The sequence below is a fragment of the Gracilinanus agilis genome, chromosome 1 (genome assembly GCF_016433145.1).
Source record: "Gracilinanus agilis isolate LMUSP501 chromosome 1, AgileGrace, whole genome shotgun sequence".
Classification (NCBI taxonomy): Eukaryota; Metazoa; Chordata; class Mammalia; order Didelphimorphia; family Didelphidae; genus Gracilinanus; species Gracilinanus agilis.
Window position 1 is genome coordinate 423,599,869 of NC_058130.1, and position 15,708 is coordinate 423,615,576.

General features: G+C 37.3%; 1 protein-coding gene across 1 annotated transcript in view; it reads right to left on the minus strand.

The window, feature by feature from the left end:
* The window catches only part of SLC9A3 (solute carrier family 9 member A3), a 132,272-nt gene that overhangs the window by 43,018 nt on the left and 73,546 nt on the right, over positions 1-15,708 (minus strand). Inside the window, exons 3-4 of the mRNA XM_044665160.1 lie at positions 10,455-10,615; positions 5,767-5,845 (exon numbers count right to left, since the gene is read on the minus strand). Of these exons, the coding sequence (XP_044521095.1) occupies positions 5,767-5,845; positions 10,455-10,615 (240 nt within the window). The remainder of the gene's footprint in view (positions 1-5,766; positions 5,846-10,454; positions 10,616-15,708) is intronic.

Below are 15,708 nucleotides of genomic sequence, written 5' to 3' on the forward strand. Positions count from 1 at the left end.
GCTAATGCTCCAGCTACTATTTTCCATGGGAGGAGAATGGAGGAGGGGGAAAGCTCTTATTGTCAACCAGCAAGACCAACACATTTTCACGTCTCTTCTAGAGACTTTGATTGTTCCTCAAAAAAGCATTCTCCCTCCCCCATCAAAGAGAGAAGGACAAGTGAGGAGATTTCAGAATTTCTCCTTAAATGACCTGACACTATGGCCAAACGTTTAAGAAAACACACAAGATGACTATATTCTGAAAACTTGGTAGGGGAATATTTCCTCTTGAAATAATTATTTTAGGAACAGGTTACTCCTACGAGTGAGGGTTAAGTTCTCATTGGGTTGGGCCAACACGGTTTTGTGAATAGAATACCTAGACTAAATTCAATTTTATTAAGCATTAAACACCTTCTAAGTTTCAGGCTGTACATTAGATGCTGAGGATATAGACCAAAAAATGCATTTTCTGCACCTAGAATCTACTAGAGAGAGAGAAAATGTTTTCAGATAAATAAATTAAAAATACAAATTGGTAGGGGAGAGAAACTTTGGGAATCAGGAAAATCCCAGCTGCAATGCTTTCTTCCTCTTTGAGGTTGCATTCATGTATTCTGTATATTGCTTATATATTTATAGTATTTACATGCTCTTTCTCCCATTAGAATGTGAGATCCTTGCAGGCAGGGATTTAAAAAAAAATCTCTCCTCATATTCAGACCAAATTGCTCTGAGAGACAATGAATTGACAAGTCTTCCATCAGGTCTTGAGAATGAATCCCATTCAAATGGTTCATCAATGTCCTCTGCCAATCCTTGTGATTCAAAGTCACAGAGCTTTTCAGAAGAAAACTTTCCCTTGATCTCATCATGTCACCTTTAGCTCTCTCTCTCCTAAGCCCCTTTGTTAATCTGCCCTCTTTTGTAAATAAACTTTTTCTTAGATCTTTTCATTCAATAATACCTTCAACTTCTTGCATTTATGGAAACCAGTCTCTCAGCAGAAGACATTGCTTCCTTGGCCACCCTCACCTCTAGTTCTGGGTGCTTCTACACTCAGACCCCCAATACACTAGATCTAGAGAATTAAGGCACAAACATTGCTATCACTGCTACTTCCAGACTCTCCCTCTGCTTTCCTGGAAAAGCTTTTCTTTTCCTTCAGGATTTATTCCATCAATCAACAATCAATTCACAGACATATATTTTAGGCTTGTGTAGATTTTTTTAAAATCCATACTTTCTGTCTTAGAATCAATACCGTGTATTGGTTCCAAGTCAGAAGAGTGGTAAAGGCTAAGAAATGGGAGTTTAGTGACTGGCTCAGGATCACACAGATAGGAAGTGTTTGAAGCCAGATTTCAATCCAATGAGCCACCTAGCTATCTCCTTGTGCATATTTATTAAGTGCTTTGTGTAGATTCTGATTTCAATTATCTCCTACCCCAGGTCATTTCTCCTGTCTTTAAAGAGTTTCTACTCTTGCACCCATATCTTTCTGATTCTTTGGAGTGTTTTTCTCTTCTTTCATTCCCTCTCCATCTCATTTACCATTGGTTTGTTGCTCATTACCTACAGCTGATCATGCTATATCTCTTTTCCTTTCCATAGAAAGATCTTTCATACAATTTGACTACTCCATCTCTTTACTTCCCTCTCACTTTTAAACTCCTTATAGTCTGATCTCTGACTACACCACTTGATTGAAAATGCTTTTTCAAAGGCTATGAGAGATCTCTTAACTGTTAAAATAGTTTCTCAGGCCTCAGTCTACTTGTCTTCTCTAAAGCTTTTTACACTATTGATCCCTCCCCCTGAACACTTCTCTCTTATGTAAAATTGTTTTCTAGGTTTTCCTACTACCTGTCTGACTATAACTTCTCATTTCCTTTTAGTGGATCATTTTCTTTTTCCTTCCTCCCAATGCTGAGTCCTTTTTTTTTTTTTCTTTTTTTCTACATTTTCTCCCATGGTGAGTGCATCTACATCATTGGGTTCAATTGTCATCTCTACTTATCTATCTATATCTGTGCATATATGGATATGGATATTGACTTATCTCTCTAAATGTTTCTCTCTCATACCTAGTTGCTAAGTTTTGTTGATTCTACCTTCACAATATCTTTTACATCTGCCCCTTTCTCTTCATTCATTCAGCCTCCACTCTCCCTCAAGCCTATTATTACCTCTCACCTATAGTACCATAATAGTTTCTTAATTTGAATTTGAAAATAGGGAGTCTTTCCCCTCCCCAATCCATTATTCAAAGCTATATGACCATGTTAAGTCAATGACTACTATAAAATCTCCAGTGATTTCCTATTGCTTCTAAGATAAAACACAAAAGTCTCTGTCTGGCATCTAAAGCTATTCATAATATAGTTCCACTCTACACATCCATTTTAATTTCATATTACTTTCCTTCACACCTATGGTGTTGTAGTCATACTGACCTCAATATTCACTGTGCATGACATTCCCTCTCCCACTACTCAGATTTAATTCTGCTGGACCCTGTTTATAGTATACAATCTATCCTTACTTCTGCCCTAACTTTCTTTAAGGCTCAGCTAAGTTCAATTCAGTTGCTAGCCCCTCTTTCCCTCTTGAAATTATTTTGAATTGATCTTGTGGTTGTATATTTGTATAAATCTTATATTCCTTCAAAAGAATGTAAACTCTTGAGGGTATGGACGATTAAAAAAAATCTTTGTATCCTCAGCACCTAGCACACAGCAGGCAAAAGCATCCTTCAGGCTGGTGAGTTCAAGGGAGTCTTCATGAAGGTGGTAGCTCTTCTGATGGGCCTACAAGACTGGTTTTATTTCAACAAGAAGAAAGAAGATTGGCATTATGGGTATAGGGAATAAGTTGAGCAAAGGTGCAAAGATGGGAAAATAAAATTCATATCTAAGTAATTCTAAGTGGTCTACTTGGTCTAGAGCAGTGATGGTGAACCTTTTAGAGGTAGAGTGCTGTGCCCCCTCACTAGAGGCCCAGCATTGTGCCCCCTCCCCCCACTAAGTGCGGGATGTGCCCTCCCTGCTTTGCCCCACACAGGTGAGGGAGGAAGTGCTCCCATTGGGCTGCTGGGCAGAGGGGCGGGGAATGTGAAAAAGTGTTGTCAGGTGTGATGGAGAGGGGCAGGGGAGCAGCTCTGCCCAGAGTCCCTATGCTTTTCTAGTAATAAACTCTGGGGGGGGGGGCAATGTTTGTGCCCACAGAAAGTGCCCTGTGTGCCATCTTTGGCCATCTTTCAGGAGCTAGCTCTTTTCCCTCATTCTGTACTTCATATCATCTGAAACATACCACCATTCTCTCCTCTTTATTTCTGTTCTCAGGAGATTAGGTGACATTTCTTGCCACCACCAATTTCTCTGCTTTTATTCTGGAGGATATTCTTTCTCATCTGCTCTTTCAATCATCCTCTCTACTCTCCATTTTCCAACTCCTTATAAACTGACTCTTTCCTGTTGTTGACAAACACTCCTACTTCTCCAAAACTCTCCAAAAAATCCAAAAAAGTTTTCCTTGACCCTATTCTTTCTTCAAACTAACTTTTTAAAAGGACTGTCTACAACTACTTTTTTTTTCACTTTTTACTCATTTTACCTTTTACCTTACACTCATTTCTTAACATCTTGAAATCTAATTTTCATCTCTTTTACTTCAACTGAAGCTTCTTTTTTGGGGGGTAAAACAAATTTTAAATGTTGGGCGTGGTCAAAAATGTATTTGAGTCTATTATCTTTTTGTCAGGAAGTAGATAATATACTTTATCATTATCCCTGGAATTATGGTTAGTCATTACATTAATCAGAGTCTTTTAAAGTGGTTTGTCTTTTTTTAAAGTAATATTTCCCCCAATTACATGTAAAACATTTTTAACATTCATTTTCTAACATTTTGAGGTCCACATTTTCTCCCTTTCTTTCTCTTTGTCCTCCCCACTCACTGAAAAATTTGATATAGGTTATATAAGTTGAAGCTTCTTTTCTCAAAGTAACCAATACTTTTTTTTAAATTGCTAAATCCAATGTCCTTTTCTGTTTTCACCCTTCTTAACTTACCTGCAATGGGTTAACTACTTCCTTCTTTCTTTGATATTCTTTTCTCTATAGGTTTTCATGACATTTCCTTTTTTATCTTGTTTTTTTTTATTCACTTTTGAAGGATCATCACATATTCTTTATTATTGTTGGTATACTATATAGCTCTGCCCTTGGTGCTTTCTTCTCTTTCTCTACTTTCAGTGATCTCTTCAGCCTTATAGAAATCAACTATTATCTCTAGGCAGATGTCATCTAAACCTCTAGACCTAAATCTCAGAGACTTCTTAAGTGGATGTCCTATAGGCATCTCAAATTCAACATGTCCAAAACAGAATTTGTTATTTTTTCTATTAAATTCTACTCCCAAATTGATTTCCCTATTTATGCTGAGAGATTTACAATTCTTTCTGTTAAATAATATTGTAAGCTAGGCTTCATCTTCAGCTCTTCTTTTTTACTAATCCCTTATATCTAACTGATTGACAAATCTTACCAATTCTACTTTCTATGAATCTCTTCTATCTATCCTCTTTTCTCTACTTAGACCACAGCCAAGCTACTTTGGGATCTCGTCACCTCTCACCTAAACTAATGTAACTGTTTCCAAAAGGGTTTCCTTTCAGACTCTCCTTTCTCCAATCTGTCTTCCAAATAGCTGTGAAATGGATACTTCTAGAGGATGTTCTGACAATATCATTTCCCTGCTCAAGAAACTACTATTGCATCTAGGATAAAATGCAAATTTTTGTTTGGCATTTCAAGCCTTCAGAGTCTAGTTCTATTCTATCATTCAGGCTTATTGCATATTATTCTAGATCATACATTATATGGTTCATAAAACTCTACTTGCTGTCCCTCAGGATATTCTTCTGTCTCCATGGTTATACTCAGTTTAAGTGTCGCCACTTAAGAGGTCTTTCCAACTCTTCCCATTGTTAGTTTTGCCCTCTGTAATTATTTTGTATATATGCTGGGTAATTTATCCATTCCTCTAGGAGAATGTAAACTTCATGAGAGGTTATATAGTCTCAATTTTGTATTTGTATTTGCCTGGCACAGCAAATTCTTAATAAATACTTCCTGTTGTTACTTACTATGTAGAAGACGGGCAATTGTTGATAATTTCTAAACATGAGTGTGGCAAGACTACAAAAAGGTGAGAAAATTATTTAGCAGTGGGAATGGAAAAAATGGCTGCAAGGAACTCTAGAGAGACAGTCAAGGCTTGGCAACTGATGGGATTTGAAAAATGATGGAGAATTAGGTATCAAAAGTGCCTTTAGAGTTTCAAGTCTGGATGACTGGGAAGATGGTGATAATCCACAGAAATCTGAGGAACAAAGCAGGTTTGGCAGAACAGGATGAATATGATTTTGGAATAGGCAGTCTCAAACCTTAAAGGAAAAATTCTTATTAAAGGGAACTAGTAGATTGACTGCTTGTACTAAGTAATCAGCATTTCAACTTCAGTAACCCGTGGTTCCACAGATAATAGGCCTATGAAGGAGAAACTATTGAAACAAATATTTTTAACATGTAAATAGATCCACCCAAAGAAATACTCACTTGCCCTGGAAAAGATTATTGTTGCTATGTAAATGATTATGCAAAATATTTTTTGAAAAAACTGCTGAATTAATGACATCATTTGTAGACTTTAATTTTGCTAGACAAGTCCTTAATGGGATGGTTCTGAAGAAAGGGTTAGGCAATATTTTAATTTACGTACCTATTCCTTTAACACAGTCCACTCCTGTCACTTTGTCAGCACCCAGTGACACAAAAGAGTCAAATACATTATACAAGACCTAAAAGAAGAGGAAATGAGTCAAATAAGAGTTCATCATATTTATGACATCAAATGATTCCCTCCTAGTAATAGGCATTGGTTTTACATGTCCTGGAATGTAATACTGTGGCAAAGATGGGAAGGAGGAGAAAGGAATCAATCTAGTTTGGAAATAAAACTGTTGGAAGGAAAAAAGTCATCATGGAATAATAATAATCAACATTAAAAAGGCCAAAAATAAGAAAGAAGGATGAAATGCAATACATTGTCTATTCAATGGGAGGAGGAAAGAACATTCTGAACTGAAATCTTTTCAAATAAATAGCAAAATCCAGAATTATTGCCACATGTAGGCCCTGGCTTTCTGTAAGATCACCTGTTAGGAGGCAGATCCGGTGAATTGCTTTATCATAACAAAACAGGGATAAAGAACCATGAAATTTGAGAAATTATGATTATCAAACACACATATTTTTTAAAAATGACTTTGGTATCGTTTTGACTCCTGGCTTGTGGGATCCTCACCCCCTGTGGTCTATGTGGGTGTTGATGTTTAAACATTATCCTATCAAGACATTGAGATAAAAAGCTAAGAAACTTGATCCTGCATAATTGCTTTCCTTCACGCCAGCTTGTATAGACAGCTGTGTTTTCTGTGTCTGAGTTCTTTTAAAATTATGCTAGTTTCTATTCCTTTTCCAGAAAGTACCTCACAAGCACTATAACATTTTATTTACATAACCCAGAAAAGGGGGTGCCATTGGGAAAGGAACAAGAGGAACTGTCTGGCACCACTTTGTTCTCCCATCCCACCCAACTACTCATTCTCTGCAGAAGAGAAAGGTAGGGTTCTATCCCACCTGCCAAGTGTGCCATTGTTGGGCAGTCTTCTATTCTAGAAAGACCTATGACCATTGAAGGGGAGAAGACAAGAGAGCAGTAAGAGGTTCCTCTCTAGTATTCCCAATCTGGTAAATAGCACCACTAGACCTCAAAACATCTGTCTTGTAGTATAGACACTGAGTTAGGATTATAGGTGTAAACATGGAAGGGAACCTTTTAAAAGTCATCTAAATTAGCTCCCTCATTTGGGAGAAACTGAGGCTCAATGTCAGAGTGGCAGCTCATAGCAGAATAGGGACTCGAGTTCTTTGACTCTAAGTAGAGTCCTTTCCCCCACCATACCACAGTGGGGTACCTTATTCCTCTAAGCCCACAGCCTAGTGATCTTTGTGCTGGAGAAAGAGAATTGATGTGAATGCTTTGTGCTGGAGAAAGAGAATTGATGTGAATGTCTGAAAATTACCTAAAAGTATGATGAAAAGGAACCTCAAAAGCAATTTTTTTTCTTGCTAAGCTCTATTGGCTAGGCTGTGGGGATGAAATTGAGTATTTTATTTTATAAAGACATTTAATGCAAAATCATAGGATTATATATGCACTCTCTATATAAAGGCCAGATAAAATAAGAGGGAATTCTCATCTATCAAATAAATGAAATTATTTAGGAACTTCAAGAAGAATGAAATTTTGAGCTGCTATTAGTAGTTTAGTAATCATAGAAAAAAATGATGCCACTCAAAGAAGGGTAACAATCATATATCCTATGGATGCTCAAAGAATTACCACTGAGAATATTTGGGAACCAATATGGATGCCCAAGTTCCTTTTTTTCTGCATGGGTAAATTAAACTAAACAGAATGAGCACAGTATCTTATTGAGAAATCAATTTTCACCCCTCAAACTTCTAATGGTAATCAATGTCAGCTCATTTACTAAAGGAAATAAATTATTTTTAGGGAAAAATCTTTAGAAATGGAGAAGTAACTAGTATTTAGTAACATTGCTTTGGTTTCACTTTTGTCTGTGAGTGCCTTATGGAATGATTTAATAGATTTCTGTGGACACATAGGCACACATTCCACAAAAAGATGAAATGAGTAGTGTCGAGTCTTTCAGGCTGTTTTGATTTCTATTTTTCAAAATAGCAATGGCCAAAAATCAGTTCATATTGTAAAAATAATGGACAATAGCAGAGTAATACCAAATAGCATTATTTGGTTTTCATACTTCTTTTGCTTAATATAGATAGTGCATATATAGCCTTATATACTCCAATTCAGTCATAACTCTAAATATAGGTCAGGCACTGCTTTCTATGGTACTTCTTCTTGACACCTGGGCAGCATAATGGATGATAGTATCAGAACTGTACCAACTGTTTACTACAACCCTACATGAACTGGGTAGCCATCCCCCTTCTCTACTTTTCCTTGCTCCCCCTACACTGGCACACCTGCCCCCTCTGCCTTTAAGATTTCTTGCAATTTTAGGAGTTTCAATTCTCCAAACAAGTATGCCTCCCTGTTTGTAGGTCACCGATCTCTGAGATTGATTTTTCAGCATTTTGGGGGTACCTCCAAATATGTCAAAGATTGTGAAATTCTCAAAACAGGTGAGTTAAGGTTTTTTTTTTGTGTGTGGCACTTTAAAAGAGAGAGGGCACATTACACAAGCAAATAAACAATTAGGAACTTTGGGAGAAAAAAGAATGTTGTGTTAATCCTCAAGGATTTATTATCCTTTTTCAGTAAATCAGTAAACAGTATAATATAGTGTCTGAAGAGCTTTCACATCTAATAATAGCACAGTCTAAAAAGAGTGAGAATGATTGACTAAGAAGAGGTCTAGGTTTATACTCCAGAGGAAAATAAGTTTTTTTTTCTCTCTCTCTCCCCCTTTCTTTGTCTCCATCTCTCTCTGTCTTTCTGTCTCTGTCTCTCTCTGTTTCTCTCTGTCTCTTTCTCCCCTCAAATCCCCCTTCCTTCCCCCATCTAAACACTTCATTTTACAAATGAGGATACTAAGAAGCAGAGAATGATTTGCCCAAGGTCTTACTCTATAAAGTGGAAGAATGGGTACAATAGCCTATGACTTCTGTGCCATGATTTTTTCAGCACATTGTCACGATTATTATATAGTTTTTAATTATTTCCTTCTAGAAAGGACCTTAGAGATTTAGGATCTAGTCCATCCCCTTCATTTTAAACATTAAGAAATGGAGACTCAATGAGTTTGGGTTATTTGCCCAAGACCACATGATAAGTTGTAAATAGTAAAGTTGGGATTTGCACTCTGATCCTTTGACTCTAAATACATTAAACCACTGTTAAAGGGAGATTCAAGAAGCAGTTTTTCTGAGAGTTTGGAAAACCAGCCAATTCCTTCTCTTCTTTCCTGTAATATAAAGCTGGACAAAGGAGAGACTCCTGGAAAACACTGAAGATAGATCTAGTTTCCCATGTTAGGGAAGCAAATGTGTTCCTTGGTTAAAAAAAGGTGAATAAATCCTCTTTTGTTATCATAATACTTTATCCCAATATGCTTACCCTCAAAGTGATCTAGGTTCACAAAGTATTCTTCTAAAGTGGTCTAGAGAACCTTGATCATCTATAGAAACTTTCTAGTTATTCTGTGGGATTTTGTATAAAATGTTGTTTTAAGCAATATTTTTATTTTGAGCAGAAATCTATAATTTACTTATTATATTAATTAAAATCTAGAAGTAATTCCATTGGTATCTTAGGAAAAGTTTTGTGACTCCTTCTCTGAATCTAATAGGGCTTTTACGCAATGACAAACAGTAGCAGATGGGATAGATGATCTGTGGGGTCTGGTAATGGCCAATTACTCCAGTATCTTTGCCAAGAAAACCCCAAATGATATCATGGAGAGTTGGGCATGACTGAACAACCAACATTTTACAGCATGAGATTTATAGAAATGTATAGGTGGGCCTCCTTTGAGTTTGAAAAGAAGGAATGGAAGAAACCTTATTTTAAATTATTTTTAAACTTTGAATTAGGAAGAGATAAAAATGATTAGAGAAACAGTATGGTAGATCAAAAGCTAGCCAGTCCTGGAATCATAAAGACTTGGGTTCAAAACTTGCCTCTGAGCTGTGTGATCCTGGGCAAAATTCACTTAACCTCTGAGGGGTCAGGGAACTCAAAATTATAGAGCAGGTGCTGATTTGTATTGGTGGAGGGAGTTTACTCACTGGGAGCTCCTCACACTGATGAAATCGCACATCTGATTTCTCCTCTTTTCCTCATTCTTTCCTTCTGCCCCAAGTGCTTGTTAACTTACGAGTTAAGCGAGAAAACAACAAGAAGACTAACAGCTGCTTAAACTGATATTTAATGTGGGCAAGAGTATTAAATAACACAGTAAAGGAATCAGTAAAGTCCTGGGGTCTGGAGAGCTATCAGATTGAACAACAAGACACGTCAGAAACATTCCTTGATGAGATTACAAATTTCATAAGGGAAGAGAATACTGCAGATAGAGTAGATTTAGGTTTCAGTAAAGTTTTCCACTTGGGAGAATCAGGCCTGATTATCCTGGTGTTGGTGTCAGTGTCTGTTAGGGCCTACAGAAAGGGAAAGGAAATAACAAAGGTGTATGTGCTTGCCAATAACTTGTAGAATTTTTCAAAATGTTTAACTACGTGGAATTTCAAATCTACTGCATTGTTTTTGCCTCTAATTCCCAGTTAAAAAAAAGTTACAATGAATCTTTAGGAAGAAACCACCACTAAGTCAAACCCTCACCACCACTTGCTTACCACGGTGACAGCATCATTCAGCAGCGATTCCCCAAAAACTATGATAAACAGGACATCGTTGACATGGACTTCTTCAAAAACGGCCAGGACAGCCACAGGGTCCACTGCAGCTATCAAGCTGCCAAACAAGAGGAAGTCCAGCAATCCAATACTGAGGTCTCCTAAGAAAACAAAGCAAGCAACAAGCCACATGGGAAACCAGTACTTAGAAGAACCCCCGGATCCAATCTGAGAGCAGTCAGTTCCAGGGAAAAATTAGTCACATAAAGAACTGTTGATTCCTTCAGAGAATTTCTAAGATGAAGTACCAAGATTATTTGAGTTCTATTTCAAATATATGGGTATTCTACAGCTGGCTCCTAGATCCTGAAAAGTTTCCCATGTATCAGATTCCTGAGTGGAAGGAAACAGTGGTCTAAAGTTAAACTCTTTGGAAGACTGAAAAAAATTCTTAAATTTTTTGCTTTTGGGCCACTCTGCTGTGTGACAACTCCATAGCAAAGAGGTCAGGGACCAGGCACAGGAAGGGTTCTTGGAGTGCATATGTTTCACAGATTCATAGGATCATGGATTTAAAACTAGAAGAGACCTTAGAGGCCATGTAGACCAGCAGCCTCTCTACACAGAGGAGGAAACTGAATATTAGAGGGAAAAAGGAACTTGCTCAGAGCCATATGGTTAAGGTCTGAAGTGGAATTAAAACTTAGGTCTTCCTGTCTCCAACTCCAGAATTCTATCCACTCTTCTTTGCTGCATTTCATTAAGAAATAGTTTATTATGGATTAATGTTCTTTAGGATTAAAAGTTTTATGGATCAGTGTGAATTTTTCACAGATTGCTTGAGGGCTGATAAAATCCAGCTCTGAAAGTATATACTATCATCTTTCCTATCTTCCTCTTTTTTCTAGTCCTAGATTTATTGCAGATTTTATACCTAAACTTTATGGTTCCATCACTTGAGCCAAGCAACGGTATTTATGAATGAAATTTAAACAAATATGTAATTTGGCTACACTTCACTGTAAGTCATCAACTATGAGTCATTTTTCTGAATCATAACATAATCCTCTATACCAGTCTCATCTCAGTGGTAATTTACAAACATATAAAATAGTCTGGAGAAGATTCTCTTCCTCAAGGTAACTCTATGGGATTCTCTTCGTACAGTTGCTTTATTCTGTAGTTCTGAACATGGAATGAATAAGATGGTCAGTACAGGCTGCAAAAAGAAGGTACCTATAACTTGTTCCCATCCCCATTTTGCTAGATCATTTTCCACTTTTACAACTCAAGAGTTTAAAGGATGGTCCTGCTTCAAAAGCCACAATTTGAGCATTCACATCCTGGCCCCTTGTCTTTTTCAGTGGTCTCTCTCTCTTCAGCTATATCCACTGACATCATGTTCAGTTAGTTCACATTAGTTCAAGAGTGGTGGAGTGATATAGTGAAAAGGGCACTGTGTTTTGGAACTGGACCTACCTATATGTCTAGGTATGCCTGCATGTATGTATGTATGCATTCATCCATCTGTTCATCAATCATCTATCCATCCATCTGTCTATCTATCTGTCTATCTATCTATCTATCTATCTATCTATCTATCTATCTATCTATCTATCTATCTTATCTATCTTTCCATATTTTGTTGTTTTTGTTCAGTCATTTTCAATTGTATCTGATTATTCATGACCCCAACTAGAGTTTTCTTGGCAAAGATACTGAAGTGGTTTGCCTTTTCCTTCTCCAGCTCATTTTACAGATGAGGAAACTGAGGCAAGCAGTGTTAAGTGGCGTGTCTGGGATCACACAGCTAATAAGTATCTGGCACCATATCTGAGCTCAGGAAGATAAGTCTTTCTGACTCCAGGCTTGACACTCTATCTACATAGTCTCACCTTATCTATCTACATATCTCTATCTATCTATCCATCTATCTGTCTGTTTGTTATATTTTTTACACACATATATCCAATATAGGACTGAGTATTTATACACACATAAATATGTAGCATATATAAATACCTAGCATATATAAAATGTATAGTAAAATATATTATATGTAAATACAGTTATAGTCATAATCTGGGAAGTGATGGATGTCACCTTGAATGACAGGGATGGCAGTGGAAGACTCGGAATGTTCCCAGGTGCCGTGAGCCAGGAGCAAACGTCAGTTGGCCCAATGGTATCAATACCCCTGACAGCCACTTTGAGGAGGGCTCTCTGGAGGTCTCTGGAAAGGAGTCTCTGGACTGGGAAATCTCTGAGTGGGTGGTTGAAGGGTGGCAGGGAGGTCTATGAAGAAGAGGGCAGGAATATCTCTGAAGCTATTTCCTGATAGACTGTGAGAGCTAGTGCATCACCAAAACTGGTAGTGAGAAAGCTGAGAGAATAAGATCATCAATACAGCTGCATCAGAAGCTTCCCTATTCTCTGGCTTGGCTATGGCCAGGTCTGGCTAGAGGTAGTGGAGTGAGCAAATCTCCAGCTTCCACCTGATCAATAGCCTCTAGTCCTGATTGTCAACTAGTTTATTAGATAATAGATCAATAGGGTTTCTAATCCCCAATCCTTGTTCTTGTTATCCTTTCCCTGAGTATAGATAAAGAGTGTTCAACAACAAATACCTTCCTGAGTGGTTTATATCATGGCCCTTGGGAAGGGAGTCAAATGCAGTCAGATTCTAAACGTCATCCAAGGTAAATCAATAGCCCAATACTAATCTATCCAAACCCAGGTTGGACCTGGAAAGGTTACCCATCTATCTAACCTCTTGAGGGTTCTTTTTGGGCAACTGTTAGAGAGAAAGGGATAAATTATAGCAGCAGTCAAGGGTGATCAGAGTTGGTGTTCCTCCATCATCTACAGCTGAGGAGAGTACAGATAGATACATCAACATCATTATACATCTATACATCTCCCTTGGACTCCTTTTATTTATAACAATATATAATCTAAACACATATTTACATATATTCAATCCAATACTTAACATATATGTAAAATACACAATCATATAGTTATATAAAATATGTATATATGTTCAGTTCTATACTGAATATATATAAAAATATACATACACAGGTAAATAAGCATACACATATCTTTAGTCCCATAGTTCTAATCTTAATCTCACTTCTTAATTCCAATTCTGTTGCATAAATTACCTATTCAATATTTTTTCCAGTTCCTTAACCTCAAATCTAATTTATTTCAATTCAACAAAAACTTTTAAATGCCTTCTATGTGCAAGATACTATGCTAGGTGTGGAAGGCACAAAGGCAAAAACAGACTTCATCTTTAAGAGCTTATATTCTATTTGAAATTGGATGAAGTATGTATGGTTAAATAGAATGAGTCCCAGATTTGGCATCCAAGGAGCATCTAGGTTTTGCTTTTCTCCCTGAGTCTTAGTTTCTTCATCTGAAAAATGAAGGAATTGAGGCGGAAAATCTTTTAAGTCCTATGGATGGGGATGGAGCAGGTATAATCATTATTAATAATAATCTGCTCCCTTAAATCCATTCCTTCTCTAAACCTTTGGAGGGTACCGCTATCTTCCTAGTCACCCAGGTATCATAGACTGAGCCATCCTTGATTCTTTCCTATTCCTTATCTCTCTCTTATTCCACATGGCTTCCTTGTTTTCTCTATTTGCATCCCTCTCCTTTATTTCTCATAAATCTTCCACAAAGCAGTCAAAATCATATTCCTAAGGTCTGTCTTTGACCATCCCTTTCCTTAAAAAACCTTTCACCTTCTCCATTGCCTCCCAGCTAAAATGTAAATTTCTCAGGTTGGCATTTAAAACCTGCCACAAGTTTATTTCAAAACACTTTTCAGCCTTATTTTATACCAATCCACTTCACATACTCTTGTCACAAGTTCCCATCAAATACATTATTTGCTGATCCCTTAATAAGACTTTTTTGTTGTTGTTTCTATACATTTGTGTGGGTTGTTGGAATACATTCTCTTCTCATCTCTACCTTTCAATGTCATTTGCTTTTTTCTGGACTAGGCTCATGTGCTACTTCCTCAGAGTCTACTCCAATAACTTCCAGTTGCTTAACTCCCTAAATTACCTTATATTGTATTTATTAGTACACACACCTATCAATCCCAGATTTCCCTCATATATTCCTTGAGGGCAGGACTGTTTTTTTCTTTGTATTCTCAGCACTTAGAACAGACTGGATTAGTATTTATGGAATCAAATTGAATTTCAGCAACTTTCTCTCTCTCTCTCTCTCTCTCTCTCTCTCTCTCTCTCTCTCTCTCTNCTCTCTCTCTCTCTCTCTCTCTCTCTCTCTCTCTCTCTCTCTCTCTCTCTCTCTCTCCCTCTCTCCCTCTCTTTCTCTCTCTCTGTATGGAAAGGTATGTTAATTCCCCTGAGCCTCAGGTTCCTGATGATCTGTAAAGTGGAGATGATATTACTTCCCTACCCTCCTCAAGGGATGGGTGTGAAGAACATGTTTGTAAAACGTATAGTGGTATTGAAATGTGAGCAATTACAGTCACTCAACTGCACCAACTATTGTTACTAAAGTGCAAGGAAACCTCAGAACATAAAATATAAATAAATCAGGTAACAGGCACATTGTCTCATGTTACTCAATTAGCTTGGCAAAGGCTTAAAGCATTAACCTGCTTCTTTTAAACTCTCCGTGTTCTACTCTGGTGACTAAATTCCTCCAAAAGGCTCAGTTCTTGTGACCATTGTCTTTTCTTGCCTTTCATTTAGACCTTCAGACTCAGGCTGAGCTTCCCAGCTCAGCGTCTTTAAGTATCTGGCAAAGGAAATATTTTAAAAAGCCAAACAATGTGAGCTCTGGGTTTACCTCCACTTCAGGTAGAAATTAATCTCCTTAAAGACAACTGGATTCTGATTCTGTTCAAAGAAATTCCCAGACTATATTTTTCCTCTGTTGTTGGCACAGTACTCTACTTTTTAGCTGAGCTTCCCATCTTAATAAATGCATCTTTGGTTTTCTCTCTCTGTTTCTCTGTCTCTCCATCTGTTTGTCTGTCTGTCTGTTTCTCACTCTGTCTCTCTCTGTCACTCTGTTTCTTTCTCTGTCTCTTTCGTTTTCTCTTATAATCTTACAAAACTATATCTCCCAATATATTTACAGCTCTACCCACTAATATCAACCATTGATCTACCTAAAAGCAGAGAATCATTTGAAGAATCTAGGCAAGTTTGGAGAAGACTTGGGGATGGATACTACTATTGCTTTTAGTTACTACTAT